Source organism: Rhinolophus sinicus, chromosome 6, assembly GCF_057876585.1.
Source record: "Rhinolophus sinicus isolate RSI-liver-muscle chromosome 6, RSI-T2T, whole genome shotgun sequence".
In the NCBI taxonomy this organism is placed as follows: Eukaryota; Metazoa; Chordata; class Mammalia; order Chiroptera; family Rhinolophidae; genus Rhinolophus; species Rhinolophus sinicus.
The window spans coordinates 31,569,837-31,593,302 of NC_142506.1; the positions used below are offsets into that span (position 1 = coordinate 31,569,837).

The 23,466-nt window shown below is 36.4% G+C and overlaps 1 protein-coding gene across 8 annotated transcripts in view; it reads right to left on the minus strand.

Annotated features, from left to right (window-relative positions):
- VPS13B (vacuolar protein sorting 13 homolog B) overlaps window positions 1–23,466 on the minus strand; it is a 735,829-nt gene that overhangs the window by 215,939 nt on the left and 496,424 nt on the right. For all 8 annotated transcript variants that reach the window (XM_074316465.2, XM_019757646.3, XM_019757649.3 and 5 more), the window contains exon 34: window positions 4,653–5,340. In XM_074316465.2, coding sequence (XP_074172566.2) covers window positions 4,653–5,340 — 688 coding nt within the window. The remainder of the gene's footprint in view (window positions 1–4,652; window positions 5,341–23,466) is intronic.

A 23,466-nucleotide genomic window follows, 5' to 3' on the forward strand; every position in this document is an offset into this window, starting at 1 on the left:
CTGAGGACTCTGAAAAGTCAGTAAGAACAATGCATGCAGATTAGGGAAGGGAGTCAAACTTGCAGATGTGACCCATACAGTGTTGAGTTTCCCATTTTGTTTATTTTTCCCTCTTTTCTCTTATAATGTTAACTTGAGAATGAGTCCTAAATTGTGCTGCACAGTGATGGCAAGAACAGCCAAAAGTCCAACAGAAACCTGGTCTAAGAAATAATGCCCCTGTGGTTTCAAGAGTGTAAGAGAGACCAGCTGCTTTTTATTTTTATTTTTTCTCTCCTGGTTTTACTCCAAGGGTGGGTCATGTGTATATGTGAGTGACTATGTTGTGGTGGCAGTGACACAAGTATTTAAGACTTTAGCAGGTGTTGTAACTATGTTTCATGAGATAAAGGTAAACACACTTAAATGGAAATATAGTTCTCAGAAAAGAAACAGAAACTACAAAAAAGAACCAAATGGAAATTTTAGAACTGAAAAATTTGATAGAAATCATCCCATAAGAAGAATGGAGAGGAAAAAAGAAAAGAAAAAAAGAAAAAGAAAAAGAAAAAGGAGTCTCAGTGATCTATGGGATAATATAAAACAGTTTAACACTAGAGTCCTAAAAGGAGAGGAGAAAGATTGGTACAGAAAAATATTTAAAAAATAATAGCCAAAAGTTCCTGAATTTAATTTAGAAAAACATATATTAATATTTACAGAGTTGAGAAGCTCAGAGAACCTCAAATAGAATAAATTCAAAGAAATCAAGCCCAGACACATCATAATCAAGCTACAGAAAACCAAATATAAAGAAAAAGATCTTGAAGGCAGCTAGAAGAAAACAACACATTACATATATGGAAACAATAATAGGAATTGACATGGATTTGTCTTTAGAAACCACAAAGGATAGGAGATGTGTAACAGTATCTCTAAAGTGCTAAAAGATATGGCAACTCAGATTTCTATATCCAGCAAAAATATCCCCCAGGAATATGAGAGAGCGAGAAAACAATACTCTTAGATAACAGAAAACTAAGATTGGTTGCCAGCAGGTCTGCTCTAAAAGAAATGCTAAGGACGTTCCTAATGCTGAAGGAAAATGTACCAGAGGAAAACTCAGAACTTGAGGAATGAAAGAAACGCTCTGGACATGGTAAATATATGGGAAATATAAAATGTACTCGTTTCCTCTCTTTAAAATATGTAAGATTATTGAAACAAAGATCAAAATCTTATCTGGTAGGATTTTCAATATATTCAGACGAAGCATATATGATAATTATAAATGGGAAAGGCTAAAGAAACATATATGATTGTAAGACTTTTATATTTTCCTTGAAGTAATAAAATGTTATTGCTAAATTAGGCATGTATTTTGGAACCCCAGAAGCAACCACCAAAATATATTGCAAAAAAATAAAGCCAAAAAACAAATAAATAGAATACTAAAAATTATTCTGAAATGCAGCTAAAGCTCCATCTACAAATAATTAATAAAATTAATTTGAAGAGTAGTCTTATTTAATTCCTCTGTATTCAAGTAGTGTTCCTGAAACCATCGCATACAAATGATACTAAGCTTTCTAAATTGCTTCTCTGGCACAGCTCTCCATATCATGAAGATCCATATATTGCTAAACGTTCATCATTAATCATAATTATTATTAAATGAAGAGAGGTAACCGAATGCAGAAATTGAGTCTTCTGTCTGGTTCCTTAGCATTTTGAACATGTCTGATAAATAGCCAGGGTTCAAATGGAATGAATGAATGACTATTCCGAAAGAGTGTCTCAATGTAGAAATGAAAGCACAATAGGGATAAGAAGTTCATTCTCAAGTAACATCAAGTTGACTGTACAAGACAGGAGGGTAAGTGTGATTTTTAAAACCATGTAGATTAATTTAAAGTAGTTACCTTGGGATATTACACCATATTTCAACAATACTCAAAGGATTTTTAGTATTTGCTTTCAGTGTCTTCACTGCCATCTCCTAAATATATCATATGAAACCAAATCTTCATAATTTAATGTTAAAAATATTTCTACCTTCAAGAATCTCCCAACATGCTTTAACAATGAATAAAGTCAAAGATCAAGTGGCTCTAATCATTCTTAGGACCCTAATGAATTAGAGAATCAAAATCTCTGAGATGACTAGGGTCTTTAGAGGTCTCCTGTGTATGAATTGCTTTGTAACATTCTTATTGGTTCCCTTATTAGTTAATGAGTTAAATAAAATCTTTGACATTTTCTTTCATATTTACATAAAAAATTATGATTCTTTTTGAAAATTATCCTTTAAATATAAGCCTTTTTAAAGAGTAAAACAAAATAATTTGTTTACTTTTTGTTTCATATGATTTCCATACAAAGGAACTCAAGTATATGAATAATGGTTTATGACTTGCATAGAAAATAATAAACAATTACAAGCCACACTACGCTAAAATTTTTTTACAATCGAATGTTTCTGTCCTCTCAAAAAAGAAAGAAAACCCATTATTGCTGTAACAACCTCAGGCGTGTCTGACATACTGAAATGAGGCAATCACTGAGATGCACATATATGCTAAAACCGCAATTGGTTGGCTACCACTTGAGTTACCTTATGGAAAAGGATGAATTTTAGCATCAAGAGAGACAGTACAGTAAATCCTCACTTAAGGTCGTTGATAGGTTCTGAGACTTTAAGCAAAACAACATGTAACAAAACCAATTTGACCATAGGGTAATTGATATAAACAAGAGTTAAGTTCCTACAATATCTCATCAACATTATAACAACATGATGTTGAATGAAATGACGTTATTTGAGGACCTGATGTATGAACACTGCAGAAAGGCATAATGTTACTCATTCATTTTTAACTTATGATGACTTTAACTTTTCCTTGACCTTTCTTAGAAAGTTAGCCTCATGATTGGGTTCCATGTTGGTCTATATACAAGGATGTTTTTTAAAACAGAAAGTATTTTATTATTTTGACCCAGGAACTGATTTAACCGTACGTCTTTGATATGAGCCCTGATAACTTTGAATTTAGTATAAATATCTCTACTATTCATAGAGGCCACTAAAGTCACCCACCTATAAAGTGACTACAGCTGAAAGAACTTAAGGAGGGGCTTGGAATTAAGATTAATTCTTCCAGTTTTGGCCATTTTTAAGCTGACCCCCAAACAGGTATCAGGTATATAGGCATGAGTCTTTGTATCACTCCACTCCTCAGCACCACTCCCATCTCCAGTGCTCCTGAACTGTAGGCACTCAGTAAATGAGAACATGTTTGAGGAAGGGAGGCAATGGTTGCTGGTAAATGTTTAACAACTGCCTCTCAGAGTAAGAAAGCTGATTGATAGTATTTGCCAGTATCTGTGGCATAAATACTCTCATTATGGCCGATTTAAACTACCAGTGGTTTAACAACTGTCTTTTAAAGTTCTTAAAAATTTAACAATTGGCTCTTGCAAGCCAGTATGAAACCAGCTCCAGCACACCAATGGAGACAGAGCCAGGAGGCAGTCTAGGAGGTAACCCTAGGTTACTCCTCCTTAGTAACTGGCCTGTTACTCTTTTCTGAAGCAGAGGACTTGCACCATGCCTCAGCAAGAACCAAGGGTCCCCTATGACCTTACTTTCTTGGGCTGAACCCTGATCCTCATGCCTGTCATCCACTCTCCAGGAACCTGTGTAAAATGGTTCCCCTTCATGCCAAGAACGCACCAGCCAATTTCCAGATTGGACCAATTCTCCAAATCTCTCACTGCTGGCTTCCATTTGCTAGATGGGACCACCTGATAGCAATAAAAATGCCTGAACTAGACCTGAGCTTGCTACCGCTCTCTTCCAATACCAAGTTTTATATGACTCGGCAACCCTCTCCAGTCTTTCAGGCCAAATCTCTAATTCTACATTATCTCAGGGAAAAGGTCTCTACCTTGCTTGACCTGTTTCCATTAGCCCTTGTTACTTAACAGCCATTATGTCTATAATCTGAATCCCTGATCCTTTCCTAGTCTCAACAGGCAACAAGCGTCAGAAGTTCAATATAATTATTATAACACAGGATGCTCTCTGGTTATAAGGCAGGTATAGATGGGGCACAAAGAGCCAGCTGGCCAACACCACTAACAAACGTGTTTGTTGTAGATATGTAAAAATCTTTACATCATCTTAATTTGATAATAAACCTTCTCAAACAAATTTACTATTATCCTGTTATAGTATGATTAGATCAAAAGAATACCAAAACAATAAACTGAATTTTCTAAGGTTCTTTTTTTTTTTACTGAAACAGGTGCATTAACCTAGAAAGCATACCCATAGGCCATTAATATGAAAAAAAGCTTTGCTTCCCAATCACTGGAAATTGTTAAGGATTTCCATACCCCAGAAAGAGCCTGTTTAATTGAGCTACTAAAAAAAAAAATATTCAGAGGCACGGTAAGGACATGAAGGCTAAACCTTGATACATTTCAAACATTTACTTAAACATGATTCAGCTGTGGGACGTGAACTTTCCATATTTACATATTTCTCTGCAGAGAAAAGAAGTCGTGTCTAGTTTGCCAGCTGTTTTCTGTTCGATCAATCTTGAAACTGGGAATAAAACTTAATATGCAATAGTAGTTAGTAGCACTCCAGTGAAGTTGAAGGCTCTTACCTGTACATTTGTAATCAGAGGCTACCCCTTTAAGCACAGCATCAAATATGGTCATTTCCACTCGCTGCTTTCTGTGGTGGCAACTCAGAAGCAAAGAAGGCTGGGAGACAATCAAGTACAAAAATGGTTCTAGCTGCAAATCACCAGTTCCTCTTCGTCCTGGCTGTCGAACAATAGTTATGCCAAGTGCTTGTCTAGCAGAAGACCTTGTGGATGCATGAAGACTTTCAAGAGAGATGGCCCCTACTTTTTTCCCTGAAGGAAAAGATATACTGCTGCTTCTGAGATCTTCTGCTGTTACCGTGGAAATACATGCCTCGCTGGGCTTAGCAACATCTGAATCAACTTCCGGGAGATTTAATGAACAATTGCCTGTTTTTTCATTATTCTTCGGTTCTTGTGCTTTTGATTTGGGTAAGGTAGCACAGGAGTAGGTCATTAGTGAGATTCTACTTGCAGTAATAAATATGTCAAAAGGAATGAAGTTGAGATTTTTTACAATGGATGACTGGCGTGAGGGACGGGCGATGCGATGCTGACTGGTACCACTGTGCTGCTCTATTTGTACTATCCTGATTTTAACACTGTCACTGCCAATTCCACTATCTTGAGCACCACTGCACCGAGATGAGGTTTCAGCCATGCTTCCATCAAATGTATCCATTTTTTTCTGTTCTTGTTTAGAGATCTGTAAGGAAAAACAAAAAAAAAATATTTAAAAGCAGCTACATTCCAAGTGTTTCTATATAAAAGAGGTTACATAAACACGTTAAAAATGCAGCTATTATAATTTGTAACAGAGTAATCATAAAAATAAAGTAGGAGCCCATTCAAAAATTATTCATATTAAAATGCCAAGGAAATACTTGAGAAAAAGTATCAAATGCACATTTCTAACATTAAAATATACTTTTGAGTGTCTGATTTTCTTTTTTCGGACAAATAAAAAGTAGTACAACAGTAAAAATGCCTCTTTAAAGAATTAGTGTTCTTTACAGTGATTTTCCAAGTAGTACAATAAACTGTTTCCAAATTGTGATTACTATTGGTTGAAACTATATTTTAGGTAGGAGCAGTTTATATTGTTTACCCATGTCATTATAAAACTGATTTATAGGTTTTTGGATAGTAAGAAAGAGAGGGAAAAGTCAGTAGTCCTAAATTATAAAGGACAAAGAAAACTAAATTAAGATAGATGTATGCCTTTCAAAATGATGTTTATTTTCCTATACAACAGGACTTGAAACAGGGTAAATGTAAGTGACCAAGCAAAATGTAAGTAATTAAAGCCCTTGAAGGTGGAGTTTTCCTTTGTGCACTGCAGGCTACTCATGCTCAAAATTATCCATCAGTAACACCCTATGTAGAGAACAAAAACAACTTAGTGACAGCAGCAGGTAGGATCACCTTGGCAGTACAGCTCAAGGCCTTCAGTTTGGTTCTTTGGTTCCACTTTCTTAGGTCTACCAACCATGCGTTTGAGATACGCTATTCGAGACCTAGATGTCTTACTTGCTTTTTCATTGAAGTAATACAGGTTCGTTAAAGAAACCAATGAAAGTCTGAAAAAAAAACCCAAATCCTCCCAACCTCCTTCCTATCACCAAACATAACCAATGGTAATATTTTAGTGCATTTCCTTTCATTCCTTTTTCCCTACCTGTGCAAAGTTTCCTCCACACCCCTTTATGGTTATAATCATACTGTAGAGACAAATTTTTAACCCAATGTTTCTACATGCTTATATACTCTTCATAATTGTTAAGTTTGAAAAGCTGCATAGTATTTCATTTTGTGTTAGGAACAAGTTGTTCAGCATTTCCATGTAATTGGGCATTCAAGTTTTCAAATTGTGATAGCGAACATCTATGACAAACATCTAATATTTCCTTAGGACAGGCTCCTAGAAGTGGAATTACTAGGTAAATTGTATGAAAAAGTTTAAGGTTATGGAATATTGCCAACACCTTTCAAAAAAGGCTGCACTAATTAATATCACCACATGCAATGGAAAAATATTCCCCAAGTACTGGGTATTACTTATCATATTTTTATGTTCTTCCTTAATTTGCCTGGTAAATATAGTATTATTTTTTCCAACATGCTACAGATTATTATAAGTAGCTTGTGAAAATGTTAAACGACTGTTAAATAATTTAAGTCCATGTATGTAGTCATTAAATTTTTTCAAATAAGATTTCTTGCTTAATATTTCTTAATATTTCAACTGATTTTAAAGTTGTTGAGGGACATACACATTGCTGTTAGAAAAATCCAGCATAAACTATTTGAAATAAAAACAACTTCTCCATTTTATTGTCATTATTTTTTAATTTATTGGGGTGACAATTGTTAGTAAAATTACATAGATTTCAGGTGTACAATTCTGTATTACATCATCTATAAATCCCATTGTGTGTTCACCACCCAGAGGCAGTTCTCCTTCCATCACCATATATTTGATCCCCCTTTACCCTCATCTCCCACCCCCCACCCCCCTTACCCTCTGGTAACCACTAAACTATTGTCTGTGTCCATGAGTTTTTGTTTCTCATTTGTTTGTCTTGTTCTTTTGTTGTTTCTGGTTTATATACCACATATCAGTGAAATCATATGGTTCTCTGCTTTTTCTGTCTGACTTATTTCGCTTAGCATTATACTCTCAAGATCCATCCATGTTGTCACAAATGTCCATATTATTTTTAACTATTCTGTCTATGCCGTGCTGTTTCCAGACCCACTGCGCCCCTTCTGAACTTGCTGTAGCTGGCAAACATTTAGCTATCCATCAAGACTCAGAACACATGACACTTGTCTGAAAATTGTTCTCTATTTTCCTTTTTGCTGATCCTAGTATTTTACTCATACTTCTATTTTAGGATGTATTATTTTCTCCTAACAAGTTATGTGGTGGCGGTATCAGATTGTGTTAAAACAATCTATAGGCTTTAGAGTCACACAACGTGGGGTCAAGTTCAACACTTTCTAATTGTATGAGTTTGGATAAATTACAAACCTCTTTAAGGCTACATAATTTCATCTGTAAAACGGGGATAATAAATCTTATTTCAAAGGGTTAGTATGAGGATTCAATGAGCTAATATACCTAAAGAGGTCAACACAGTGTCCTGCACGTAGAAAATACTCAGTAATGGGCCGCTGTATGTTTCCCTCCCTTTTACCAGGTGAAGCACTGCCAAAGGGACTGGGTCATAGTATTTGCTTCTGGGTATTGTTAAGGAGCGGTGCATTGCCTGGCTTACTGCAGACGGGATCCATACATGTTTGACGACATGTTACTTTCTAATACAATATTGAATGAAAACAACTGCCCTTTGGATTAGAAATATGTGACTGTTAACATGTAAATATACGTGGACAGAGACTTCCCCATACACTGTACTCTTTACGGTCTTTATAGACGTAATCATGGGCTCCACCTGATCCGTGTCCTCCACCTTGTGGACCAATCACACTTGAAGCATCTGAGCCTCTGCTGGGTCTTCATCCTGACACTGAGAACTTTAATACCCAACACACAGAGTTGCTGCAGCATTAAGTGAGTGAATGGACTGAACACACACAGTAGGCACCATCAATAAGGGGTAAGTTAAAAAGGAGCCACCCTCCTTGGGTAGACTTCTTTAAGCCTTCAGAGGGTGCTAGTCTTTCCTGCTTCTGGAAACTGATATTATTATAGACTGTGTTTTGTCTCAGAGATTGTGAGCAATTGAAGATAAAAAATAAAATACCCCTAAGTATATCTATTATTTGCCAAACATTGTTAGCACATTACATACATTTTCTTTACTAAGTGTTACAACCCTTTGAAGAGGGTACTGTTACCTCTATTTTACAGCTAAGGAAACTGAGGCTTGGGAGGTTAATCAATAGGTCCAAGGTCAGACAGCTAGTAGGCTATGGATCAAAGGGAACACCATTCGTATTCCTAGCACCCATCATACTGCTTGTCACATAGTAAGTAGAGCTTAATAACTGTGTGCTGCCTGAATACACGAATAAACATATTAATTTAAAAATTCAGTAAAGTAAAAATAATTAAGGCAATTATCAAAATGATAGATTCATTTTAAAGCTTTCAGTTATCCCTATTATAAAAATGTAAAATATACCTCCAAGTCCATTACCGATTAGGACTTCTCAAATAATACATGAACAAATAATAAAATCAAGTACACAAGTAGTCTAGGATTTACTGCCCATGTTTTGAGGCATTACAAACCAAATATCTATATACAGAATAAATGAAAAATTTCTTTAGGTTGAGTTCTATTGCAAATTCAAAACAAGAACTCAACTATTTCTATTATCTCCATCAGAAAAGGTAACCATAATTAACTACATGAGACTATACAGGACTTTTTTATGCACAGAGTATTATATTTTCTTATTGTTATCTACAGATTTTGTTTAAAATCTAATGTCTCCTCTTTACAAGGAATTCAGAGCTCCCCATCAGTGGTAACATGACAAAACAAACCACCTGTAGGTAAAGATAAAGAAATTTAGTGTCCAGCCCCATTACGTGTTGTGATTGCCACATTAGACTCTAGTAGCAAATGTTAAGTGGCCCAATCTTGAGATATAAATAAACAGCAGGGCAGGATGGCAGCTATCAGCCTGGGTCATGCGGGTTACTGAACAGAAGTCAGATGGTAACTAATTCTAGTCACTACTGAGCAGAATGGAATTTGAACCAATGACCCAGAGATGAAAGACTCAGACTCTTACAGGGGGAAAAAAAAAAAAAAAAGTACAAATTTTCCAGTACTAGAAAACTAAATTCTTAAAACTGGGTTAAAAGCCAAGATTTCCTCGATTTTTCTAAGCTTCCACACTATTTGTAGGACTCAAATAAATAAGCTGGTGATTTTTGAGACATTTAAGAATCCATTGGTTTGTTACCGGTCTACTGCAGATTTATCTATTATATTGAAGAGTATCTGGCCTGCTACTGAGAAGTTTTATAATTAATTTTGTGTGCTAAGCCCTAAATTTGGGCATCAATTTACTATTCCTTTGTGGAAAAAGAAAAGTTCACAAAGTAATAACTCTGAAAATAACTTTTGCTTTATTACTGTCCAAAGGGAATAATAATTTAAGTTGTCAAAAATAGTAATATCTGCATGCTGTTAGTGAATGCAGCAGAAACACGTATCTCTGGGCAGTGCTGTTACATCAGCTCTCCCACTCTTTACCTAACTCATTTAAAATGAACAATAAAAGTTTTCTTTAATTAGCTACTGGTGTGCATTAACATGATCGTGATTAAACCATAAAAACCAACTGTACATTACTCTGGTCCCTTCTTCCATATGTTTTGAATTATTCTGTTTGAAAATGTACTTTGCGTCCCTTTTAAAAGTTCGACCTTCTGCTTTCAGAGAATTAAATGCATATTACTGTAGTGAAGAAGATAATGTTTCAGACCTCCAGGCATATATTAAACACACTGGCAGCACTTGAGACAAAATGCTTTACTTATTAGATACTTCCTATTCTAAACAGTGTCATCAAAGGCTAAAAACAAAATCCATATAAAAGCTGCACAATGCTTCCACACAGAACCTGTGCCAAAATCCCTGTACTTTCCAACTAATGAGGAAAGGATGTGTACTCTTAACATATGAATGTAAGATTTTCCAAGCATTCACTTTAGGAAACTGGGCTATTGATTCCATATGGGTTATATTAAATGAAACTGTATTGGTAAAATAACCTTTAAGATATTTGGCATGATAACTATAATTAAACAATATTCAAAAGACTAAAACAAAAGGGAATTTGGTTCCACAATGGCTAATTAAAATAAAATGAAAAAACACAGCATGCCATCTATCAAGATAAATTGTTATTGTTTAAGAACTATTTAAATACTGTTAAAATATACTTTTAGATAAAATCTGAAAGAGCTGGAAAAATATTTGTGGCTTAAAAATGGATAGTTTGGTGAAGAAAAAAAGTATAGGACTCTGAAATTTTATGCAGAGATAACAGCTTTAAAGCCCTGAGCACAACCAGATGGTACTTAAATCATAGGAATTCTACAGTTTCACTATCAATGGGTTTCAATATGAGAAGGTTTTCAATAGCTAGGAAAACATGTCAAGTTGATAGTTTACTTCTTAGATCATTTCAGCGCATTTTCCCATCCTTTCACAGTTGTATATGGTACAGATACTAGCTACCTTGGAAAAGGTGCTGAAAGGTAGTAGCTAGGGAAGTACAGCTAGTTCTTCCTTTTAATGTATTGAGATAGGTAAGTTTATTAGCTCACCCCGGAGTCTGTACAGGAATAGCAGCTAAAACCACACCTGAACATGTGACAGTACCAAGGAATGAATTACAATAATTTCAAATGACATTAATTTGATTTTCTTCAGTAGCATTATGGAGTGGAGAAAAATAAACTTGATTGATTGAAACTTTTCATTTGGACTTAACCTTTTTATGAAGACATCAAAAGTCAGACTCACTAATAAAAATGCTGCAAATAAATGGATATTTCAAATTTAAGTAAAAATATGTGGAAATCAACCTCTTGAGAATTAACAAGGACTTAAACAAATATAAATTTTGTTTTGATGGCTGACAAGAAAGGGTAATTCAGCATCTATCCCAATATATTAATTCACATTATTTAAAAAAAATTTCTTGTCTTTTTAAGGAAATCTTAACTATACACCAAACATAAGCATATCTACATATTTTTCTACCTTATCATAATTATGGTTATATAAGAGACACAGTGAAGTAATATTTCTAACATGCGACAGTTATAATTTAACCTTGGTCAAAATATCTTTTACTAGTCATGAATCATTTTAAACGTCTTATAAATTATGAAAAAGTCAAGTGTGAAACCACAGGATCAAAGTGACAATCACATCTGTATGTCACCACAACATTTATTCTAATTTTATTGTCCTTGCTAAAATGTAGTAGTGTTTTCAAAGAAGTAAACATCTTGTCTACCTTACCAAATCAAATACAATAAAAAGAATTGGTTATAGTATTTTAATAGTTTCACATACTGAAATTACAAAGGAAAATTTTTGTAAACTTGAAAAAAAATCATGTGCCTCATTGTTTAAACATTTGCTAACATCCTCTTCTAGATGTATCTTTTAGAAGTTTGGTTTTTGGGATGGGGCGGGGTGATGCTAGCTACTGAGAGAGGTTGTGGTATGCTTTTTTTAAAAAATTTATTGGGGTGACAATTGTTAGTAAAATTACATAGATTTCAGGTGTACATTTCTGCATTATATCATCTATAAATCCCATTGTGTGTTCACCACCCAGAGTCAGTTCTCCTTCCATCACTATATATTTGAGTGGTATGCTTTTAACACAGAGATAGTCTACACTGGAAGCTTCAGGTAAATAGCAAATTGTTGTAACAATCAAAAATACTTAATTTCAACTTGAATTAAGTAAACAACTAAAGTATATTTTTCAGTCTCAAATTTTCAGTGGTGTCAGCATTACACTTCAAAAACTTTTATCATTTTATACCATTGCAACTCAGTGATGTACTAGGTAAAATTTATTTAAGCACATTAAATTAAATGAAAAATTATAAGGAATCAATTGACTTCGATATGAAATGTCTCCTTCAGTGTCACCAATCCACATTATTTTTTATTTAAAAAACAAACGTGAATAAGCACTGTATGCACTTGAGTACTACAGATACAGAGTGCTAGAAAACAAGGGCTTTTTATATTTTATTTCTCTAAGCCAAATGTTATACAAGATCCCACTTAATATAATTGTTCCCAGTTGGAAGGCAAAAAGTTTTCACAATACTGCAGTAATTATGCAAAAGAGCAGAACTAATGATACCCACCACTGCTTAACAGATAGAATGGTAAAGTGTACTATAGTTTCAAGTTTTCCCTTTCATGAAGTAACTTTTCCGGCTCTTTGAAGTAACTGTATAAGACCACTACTGCCTGCTAAATATCAGTTCAAATATTCACATTTCAAGTCCAGTGCTAACTGCAATAAAAGACGCATGGACACAGTTTAGGAAAAGTTGTGTTTTACTGCAGCCTGTGTTTGGGTCTATTGTTCTAATTTAAGTTGTAAATTACAAAAAAGGACCAGTTCTAGTGCTAAACTGATTATAATACATAGGTCATTAACAGTGTCTACTTCAATGTTATAAACCAAACAACAAAAAATGTATACAAGTCAACCTATCCGAACAAGTTCATATCCTACTTATTGAGATTTCATCTGCAGTGTTGACCTTTAAATTTTTGTGTCTGTTTGTCCTTTTATACATACATGATTTCACAGCATAAGTTTATTTTCAGGAGCTTCTAAATTCATGAAAAAAAAATTAGTTTCAGGCGAAATTTTGTATACAAGGTCTTAACGTATAAACAGTTTTCATTATCTCTTTCTCCCTCTCTTTTCTATGTCTTTGACATGAAATTGGAATAGATTGGTCATTTTTGTTCAAGGAGACTAGATCTAATTGATTTATACTAACTTCTGAGTTTAACTTCGACTTGTTTGCTTTTTGTAATGAATTCACTTTTTTTAAAATAAAACTTTACATATTCTGGGAACTTAGATCTTAATCAAAACAGATGCCTCTACATGAGAAACAACAACCTGCTTTGAAATGGCCATGATGTTAATTCTTAAAAAGTGGCTACTGTGTGTACAAGGTAACTTCTCTTCATACTGATGAAATCCAAGGTTCACTCCACTGATGTCAATGTGGAAACCATTTTGTCCCGTGGCTGCTTAAAGATTTTCAATAGGATTAAATCAGTTGCAAGTCCTCATTATATCAGGGTTTACAATTGTGTCTGAGTTGGAGTCTGTTTCTCATAGAATTTTACTCAGAGACTGACTTAGATTGGCTCCTTAGGGCTAGTCTGATTTTACTAGAAACAACTGTATCACATCAGCCACTCTCATAAACTTGCCCTAAGATTGAATCAGCTCTGACCCTGAAGAGATGAAAGTTTACCGAGCCTATGCATTCTCTGTAAGAGTCCCAGAAAAGTTTGCATTTAGTTTCTGCAGCAATGCAGAAGCAGAATGTGCTTATTAACTATTCCAGTGGGCCTTTGCCTTGCAACTATGAACCTGATTTTCTGATAAGAAAACTATAGTTGAACTTAGAGAAATTTCTGTCAATAAAAATACATAGAAATCCCTATTTGATCATTCTATTCCTCTTCAAAGAAACCATTTGGGTTTATGGAAATGAAACAAGAGCATGCTTTTAAAACTAATTTTTCCCTAATATTCAGTACAGTTGAAAAATAATTAAAATAATTAGCTTTATCCAGTGGCTGGTTTTCACTGCCAAACAGAATCTAGTTGTTTTACAAAAATATTGAGCTAATTTTCATTATTTTATATTCTATTTACTGAATCTAAACAAATCTGTTTCAGTTAACTGCAGATTCTCTTCAGTTAAAGTAAAAACCTGAATCTCAGTATTCTCTACCAGTGTATGTTATTTTACTGAAGTTCATCAAGACATAACAGAATACAGCCAGTCATTTACAAGCTTTTATTGGCCACCCTTTAGCTTCATGGTGGCAGATCAAATCCAAACCGAACTAAAGCTATATATTGATTCTCTGTGTGTCATGTTATCCATACCTTAATGATGCAATGGATTTAAAATGCAATATGGTCAAGATGTTAGAAACATTTGCTTATGCCCTGTAGCCAATTCTTCTTTTACTTTACAAGAACTCTGTTCTCTTCTACTCCACAAAATCATAACTGGGCCTAAATGACCTTCCACATAGACTGCTTTGATCATACCAACTTCTCACTTCAATCCTTGTAAATGTGCAGTATTTTCTAAATTAGATAAATATTCCTAATAGCTCTGGTCAGCTAACCCTACAACATCAGCAAATTTTCATATGCTAATATGTCCTAAGTAATTCTTGCTGTTCTAAGAAAGCAACATTATGTACATTAATGAAGGTAATCCAACCTTCACCTTAAGGATATTCTTGGTCATGTGGGATCGCTTGAATAAGTTTAAAAGTTAGAAAGAAAATGAAGATTATCTCTTCCCATATATCAAGCATCTACAAACATGAGTGACCAAATCTGAAAATTCCTGAGAAGATTTTCTTAAAAAGTTATGAATTAGAAAACAAATTTTAATCATAGCTGGTATATCCTTACTAGATGATCTTATGGGAATGTCTCTTATTAATGCTAAATTTTAGAAGATAACATTCACAACAGTATAACCAAATTAGGATTATTAAAGAGGAGTTCTTAGCCTTTAAAGCTTACCTCTCTCTCTAAACTAGGTGAAGAATAAAGTTTCTATTTTTTAATGATATTATTTTTAAGGTAACTATTATTCAGTCAAGTATGGTTAATGTGTGGGCTTTAGTTATAATAATTTTATTGGGATAAAATATTTCTTGAGCTTCTTGAGGAAAGAGCCAATGTCAAAATAATTGAACAAAATGTGGAGTAAAGTTTTATTTCACATCATTCATTCAACAAACTGTGACTGAGCACGTCCAGGCATACCTTGGAGATACTATGGTTTGGTTCCAGACCACCACAGTAAAGCAAACATCACAATGAAGTGAGTCACACGAACTTTTTGGTTTTCCAGGTATATCAAAGTTTTGTGTACACTACACTGTTGTCTATAAAATGTGCAATAGCATTAGGTGTAGAAAAATGTATATATCTTAATTTGAAATACTTCATTGCTAAAAAAAAAATGCTAACCATCAATTGAGCCTTTAGCAAGTCATATCTTTTTGTTTGTAGAAGGGCTTGCCTCAGTGGTGATGACTGATGACTGATGAGGGTGGTGGTTGCTGAAGTTTGGGTTGATAATTTTCATTGGTCTCCATTTAACTTCATGATGGCAGATGAAATCCAAACTGAACTAAAGCTAAGTAATTCTCTGTGTGTCATGTTATCGATACCTTAATGATGCAATGGACTTGAAATGCAAAATAATCAAGATGTTAGAGAAAAACATTTATTTCTATTTCTTAAAATAAGACAACAATCAAGTTTGTCACATTGATTGTCTCTCCCTTTCACCAACAGTTTCTCCATAGCATGTGATACTGTTGGCATCTTACCCACAGAACTTCTTTCAAAATTGAGGTCAATCCTCTCAAACCTTGCTGATGCCTTATCAACTCAGCTTATGTAATATTCAAAATCCTTTGTTGTCCTTTCAACAATCTTTACAGCATCTTCACCAGGAGTAGATTGCATCACAAGAAACCACTTTCTTTGCTCATCCATAAGAAGCAACTCCTTGTCCTTGAAACTTTGATCATGAGATTGCAGTAATTCAGTCACATCTTCAGGATCTACTTCTAATTCTAGTTATCTTGCTATTTCCACCACATATGCAGTTACTTCCTCTAATGATGAAGTCTTGAACCTCTCAAAGTCATCAGTGATGGTTGGAATCAACTTCTTCAAAACTCCTGTTAATGTTGATATTTTGCCCTCTTTCCATGAATCACACATGTTCTTAATGGCATCTAGAATGGGAATCCTTCCCAGAAGGTTTTCAATTTACTTTGCCCAGATCCATCTGAGGAATCAATATCTATGGCAGCCATAACCTTCAAAATATATTTCTTCAATAATAAGATTTTAAAGTCAAAATTACTCTTTGATCCATGGGCTGCAGAATAGATACTGTGTTAGCAGGCATGAAAATAACATTAAACTCACTGTACATCTCTATCACAGCTCTTGGGTGACCAGGTGCATTGTCAATGAGCAGCATATTTTGAAAGGAATCTTATTTTCTGAGCAGGTTTCAAAAGTGGGCTAAAAATATTCAGTAAACAATACTGTACACAGATGTGCTGTGATCCAGGCTTTTTGTTCCATTTATACAGCACAGGCAGACTAGATTTAGCATAATTCACTAGGGACCTGAATTTTCAGAATGGTAAATGAGTATTGGCTTCAACTTAAAGTCATCAGCTGCATTAGCCCCTAACAAGAGAGTCTACCTGTTCTTTGAAGCCAGGCACTGACTTCTCCTCTCTAGCTATGCAAGTCCTAGATGGCATTTTCTTCCAATAGAAAGCTATTTCATCTACACTGAAAGCCTACTGTTTACTGTAACCACCTTCATTAATGATCTTAGCTAGGTCTTCCGGGTAACTTGCTGCAGCTTCTACATCAGCACTTGCTGTTTCACCTTGCACTTTTTTGTAAATTTCTCTGATTTATTTAGATCCTCATCAGATTACCTTATTAATGCTAACAGGTTTTACTACAGCTTCGTGGATTTCTTAAATACAGTCATATATCCGGAAAACAAGATAAGTATTATTTTCCAATATTTATATCCATTATTAAGTTTTCTTGCCTAAATGTTTTCACCTAAATTTTTAAAGCAATGTTGAATCTTATCTTATTTCAGACTTTAATAGAAATAGCTTTAGTATTTACAATAAAAAATATTTGCTATTGGTTCTTGATGCATAATTTCCTTTTACTTAGTTATCAAATCATATTCAAAACTGTAACATTCTATCAAATGCTTTTTCAGCATATACTAATAAAATTTATCGCCTTTCATTTAAAAAACTTTACTTTGAAATAATTTTATTTACAGAAAAGTTGCAAAAACAATACAAAGAGTTCCTGTGTATATACCTTTACACAGATTTTCTAGATGTTAGTACTTTACTTTTGTTTCACCATTCTTTGTGTATACATGTATGTGTATGTATACATATATATGTATCTGTGCATGCTGTATATATAATTTAAAGTTTTCTGAGACATTTGCAAATTGTCTTTGCCTTTAATTTCTAAATACTTCATTGTATATTTTTTAAAAAGAAGGACATTCTTTTACCTAATATTATCAAAATAAGAAAATTAACATTAGTAATAGTCTATAATCATTTAAATAATCTTCAAATTCTTGATGTAGTTGATTATATTAGATTTCCTGATACTGAGGCTTGGATAGCTGAAATAAACCTTATGTGACCACAGTGTACAATTTTATTTTATTTGGAATTTGTGCATTTATACTCAGTCATAGGTGAGATTAGGCTGTCAGGTTTGAGTATTAATGGTACACTGGCCTTTAAAAAATCAACTGAGTATCTTTTAATCTTTTCCCATGGTCTGAAGCAGTTTATAGAATAATTAAAAATTACAGGCCAGTGAGCTGCACCCTCTACAGCTAGATTGAGAACAATGGCTCAACCTGGAGCTGGGCTGCGGTGAGCAGCCAGCAGCCCGTGGGCAGCGTGAGCGGCCGGCAGCCTCCAAGAGCTGCGTGAGCTGCTGTGAGCGGCCGACCGGTGACCGACCGCCTCAGCCAGGGGGAGCGCAAGGCTCATAATACCACCAGCATGGACCAGGGAGCTGTGTCCTACACAACGAGCCTGAGAAACAACTGCTTGACTTGGAATTGGGAGTGGGGCAGGGAGCAGGGGGAAAAAACATTACAACTCATCTATTTTTTTGGGCTGAGTGTCACCTTGCACTTTTATGTTTCAGAAGCAGCTTTTTTCTTTAAACCTCATGAACCAACCTTTGCTAGCTTCAAACTCTCCTTCTTCAGCTTTCTAATCTCTCTCAGCCTTCATAGAATTTAAGAGGGTTAGAGCCTTGCTCTGGATTCAGCTTTGGCTTAGGCAATGCTATGGCTGGTTTGAGCTATCCAGACCACTAACACTCTCTCCATATCAGCAATTAGGTTGTTTCGCTTTCTCATTCATGTGTTTACTGGAGTAGCACTTTTAAATTCCTTCAAGAACTTTCACCTTGAATTCACAACTTGGGTGTTTGGCACAAGAGACCTAGCTAGCTTTTGGCCTATCTTGGCTTTTACTATGCCTTCCTCACTAGACTTAATTATTTCTAGCTTTTGATTTAAAGTGAGAGACATGTGACTCTTCCTTTCACTTGAATACTTAGAAACCACTGTAGGGTTAATTGGTGTAACTTAAATATTGTCCTGTGTCAGGGAATAGAGAGGCCAAAGAAGAGGAAGAGAGACAGGGAGCAGCCAACTGGTGGAACAGTCAGGACATAGACATTTGTAGAATAAGTTTTCTGAAACAATTATAATAGTGACATCAAAGATCACTGAACACAGGTCACTGTAACAAATACAATAATAATTAAAAAGTTTGAAATATTGCAAGAATTACCAAAATGTGACACAGAGATATGAAGTGAACAAATGCTGCTGAAAAAAAAAAAAAATGGTGCTGATTGATTTTTTTGAGGTAGGGTCATAAACCTTCAATTTGTTAAAAAAAAAGAAAGAAAGAAAGCATATCTGCAAAGTGCAATAACACAAGGTATGCCTGTACTATGTTCTAGGCATTGGTTAAGGATATAGCAGGAAAATGTCCTGCCTTTATGAAGTTTACATTATAGTGGGGAAGTCAACCAACAGAATTCTCTCTCTCTCTCTCTCTCTCTCTCTCTCTCTCTCTCTCTCTCTCTCTCACACACACACACACACACACACCATATTTGATGATGGATGCTGGGTATTATAAGAGCAAGAAAAAGTCAAAAATAATCTGAGTTATTTGGCCTGAGCAACCACAAAAATGGAGAGAGATGATTTTCCAGGCTATGCAAGCAGTTTCCTCATCTGTCCATGTGTTACGCTAATACTTTAACATTCTGCCTTTCCAAACTGCCTGGTTTTCCAAGAATCATAAATGACACCAGTGATTTTCACATAGGGAGATGATGACAGTCCCCACCATACCAAATTTTAAAGGATTCTCTAGTGCAATTATGATGTCTTCCTAGTTCCTCCAATAAGCCAAACCTCCAATCAGTTAAGAGTCATTCAAGAGCTATAATTAGAGATGGTTTTCTGGGGTTGGGCCTAGACCTCATTCTAGACAAACACTTGTAGAATACAGAAATGGAGCCAAGACATGGAGTCATGCCACATGCCCAGAAAATCAAATGAAGGAGACATAGAATAGTTCTTGGGAGGATTTTGGCCTGGAAACAGCTGAAATTGACATAATGTTCATGAGCTGAGTTGGAGAAGGAGAAAAGGAGAGAGGGCTGGGTTCTTACAATATCTCTGTATTTCTAACTGCTACTGAGCACTTCTACTTGGGTGTCCCATTATCAATATCACACATCTAAAAGATCACCATAGCATTTAAAAATACTTTCCCCCCAAAATACCACCTCTATATGTTAACTTTTTATGTATTTGTTCTTTCTCAAAGGCTCAAATATTAAATATACCTTCTTGGCCCCACCAAATACTGCTGGTCATTCCTTCATTTTATTAATTACTCTTGCTCTTTCCTTTGTATTTTCTATTTTCGCTAGCCCCTCCCACTTTACATTGGTTAGTTACAAGAGTTCCTTAATTAAGTTTCTTTCACTGGTCTTTCCCTTTCCTAATCTATCCCAAATAGCACTGCCAGAGTACTCTTCTCAAAACACTTTCATATTTACTTATAAACATTTGTCCCACTAGAATGTAAAGTCCATGAAAATAGAGACTTTTTGAGTGTTTTTTATTTTTCTACTTTTATCACCAGCACCCAGAACAGTGCTTGGTACACGGTAGGTACGCAGTAACAATTTAAAGAATGAATTAAGGAAGGAACAAATGAACAGAATAATTTACAAGGTACTCATGTAGGTCCGTGGGTGGGGGAGTAGATATAAGGATCAGTTAAACTTGGAGCCTGCCTTGTAAGTTAGAGATACTTATTCACTCAAGAAGCTTTCAGGACACATCTGAACCAAGACTGAAAGAAGCTGGGATTTGGATTTGTTGAAATGCCAGTAAGGACACTGAGGCTGAGAGGAACATATAAATAAAAAAGTGACAAAAGACAAAAAAAGAGCATGGGTAAGTGTATGGAAAAGGAAAGGTCCCATTTGGCTCAAACAACAGATATACTAATGGGAATAGTAGAAGATGAGGCTGGAAAGGCAGGATAACACAAAATTCTAGGTGGCAGGTTAAGAACCTTGAATTCTTAGTTGTATGTCAGTCTTCCTCACAGCAGAGCCTCTTGCTCACCTGAATCAGAATCACCTAGGCCGGTAGTTAAAACAGAGATTATCAGGCCTCATGCCAGGAGTCTCTTACCTGCAGGTGAGACCTGTTGACCTGCACTTATAACAAACTTCCGGTAATGTCGATGCATATTAATGTTTGAGATACACTGCTATAGACAATGGAAAACTGTAAGAACATTCTCAGCAAATAAATGATGAAGTGGTACTTGAGAAAAATTAATGTGATCACAATGTGCAGCAGGAGTAGAGGACTGGAGAGCAGAGAGATTGCAGGCAGCATCATCAGGTTAGGAAGCAACTGGCCAGACGGCAATGATGGGGATGTGAACTACAGCAAGATGCGAAGCAATGGCTCCAGGAGATGAATGAGAGAAACCTTATTTGATCCCTCTGGTTCAGAATCTGGTCATGGCACACAACTGCCTACTAACTAATGTAACCAATATGCTTGGACCTCCTCTCTAACCCACCCGTCACTACTCCTCTCTTTAAGTTCTTCATTCTGGAACTTCACAATCACCTTCCTACCTCCACATCGTCACTCATGCTGTTCTCCCAGCCTGGAATGCCCTCCTTCTGAAGGGTCCATTTCCTGTATGAAAACTTCCCTTTATAAGTCCACAAAAACTGCTCTCTCTCCCCTATAACCTTGTAGGACATACTGTCTTTGTCCCTTATCTGGCATAGGCCACATTCTACTGCTATTTTCTTTAAATCCTTATGCTCTATCTCTCAGATTGAAGGAATCTTAAGTCTAGAAATATAACACATCCATTTCTGTAAATTCTGTGCACCAAGAATGTAACTGAAGTGAATTAAGTATATGTAGATGATAGTGATGCTGGGGATGAAGATGGCAACGATGACAACCTAACTAGCTGATTCCCGGGTAGTCTCTACAGCAATGATACCAGTGCATAGACAACACTACTTATTTGATGTTTAGAACACATCAGGAACTTTTCTATGTACACTGAGTATATGTTACACACTTTTCTATATCAACTCATTTAATCCTCAGAACAACCCTATAAAAGTAGGTACTATTATCCTCATTTTAAGATTGAAAAAAACTGAGGTGCAGAGAAAGAAAACCAAGATGGCACAGTAGGTAAATGCTGTGCTTACCTTCTCTCACAACCACATCAAAATGACAACTAATCTACAAAACAACCATTATTGAGAATCGCCTAAAATCAAGCTGAACTAAAGCCTTTCAACTAAGGATGAGCAGAAGAAGACACCTTCAGACTAGTAGGAGGGGCAGAGACACAGATCGGGCTGGTCCCACACCCACATGTGACCATTACAGACCGGGAGGGATGTCTTGGCTGTGGAGGTGACCCCCGTCCCCCAGAGGAGCGATAGGTCCCAGCCCCACCCTAGTCCAGGGTTCCAGCCCTCGGGAAATAGGTCCCCATAATTTCTGGTTGTGAAAACCAGTGGAGGTTGTGACTGAGTGAGACACTGCGGCTGTACTCACAGGCTCTCCTCTTAAAGGGACCGCACGTGGACTTACCCACTAACAGAATCACTCGCTCTGATCTCCAGCACTGGGGAAGCAGCAGGAGAGGTGGCAGGGACAAATGGAGAACTGAGTTGTCTGGCTTGGGATGGGGGCTGGAGAGGTGGCTTTCTCCTGGATGGGGGAGCGGGTGGAGGCCATTGTTTCTTTGCTGAGCCCTCCCCATTCCCGGCATCCAGACACAGGAAGCAGCCATTTCTGAGTCTCCAGCATTCATTTGTCAAGCCCTGGTGATTCGAGTACTGGCCCTGACCAACTTTCAGGCACATCCAGGCTGCTTTCAGTGGCTTTTTCGTGCAGACCAGCAGTCTTGGCTCAAGCTGCAGACTTTCCTAGGGTCGCTCTAAGGTTCGCGGAACCCAGACAAGCAGCATTTGGCTTGAGCGTGTCCTATACCTCTGGCTGAGCAGCCCTAAAATGGCACTAGTGGTAGCCAGCCATGGTTTGCAGCTTGCCCTTTCAAGGTGCTTCCAAGCACAGCACAGGTGACAACCATCTGCGGATTTCACTGTGGCTCTAGCCAGGTGGCCCCGGGTGGGGCACGGACTGTGACTGAACTTGACCTACAGTGAATCCCCTCCAAGGTGGTCCTGGGGCTGGTGCCCCCAGTGGCCAGCTTCAAAACGAGCTGGAGCATTACCCAGCCGCCTCCAAGTATGACACACCGAAGGGGTGGATTGGGCAGGCACCAGAGTCCTGCTGAGGCAGATCCTGCTCTGTAGGATCAGCTGCTGCACAACAACTCTTCCACTGTAGTCAAGGCCAGTCCTCACAACCAGTGAGCCCAAGGGTCAGTCCCTCCTACTGATGTGCAATTATCAACCAAGGCCTACCTACAAGAGCAGGGCACACACAACCCACACAAGGGACACACCTGGAGTGTGTGGTTCAGGTAACCAGAAAGACTGTGCCACTGAACCCCACAGCATGTCTACTACATAAGGCCACTCTACCAAGATCGGAAGACAAAGCAGCCCTACTCAATACATAGAAACAAACACAGGGAGGCAGCCACAATGGGGAGACAAAGAAACATGTCCCAGGTGAAATAACAGAACAAAGCTCCAGAAAAAGAATTAAGTGAAATGGAGATAAGGAATCTATCAGACGCAGAGTTCAAAACACTGGTTATAAGAATGCTCCATTATCTCAGGGAGAACTTCAACAGAGAGCTAGAGAGCATAAAAATGGAGATGGAAACCATTTTTCCATTAGAAAAAGAACCAG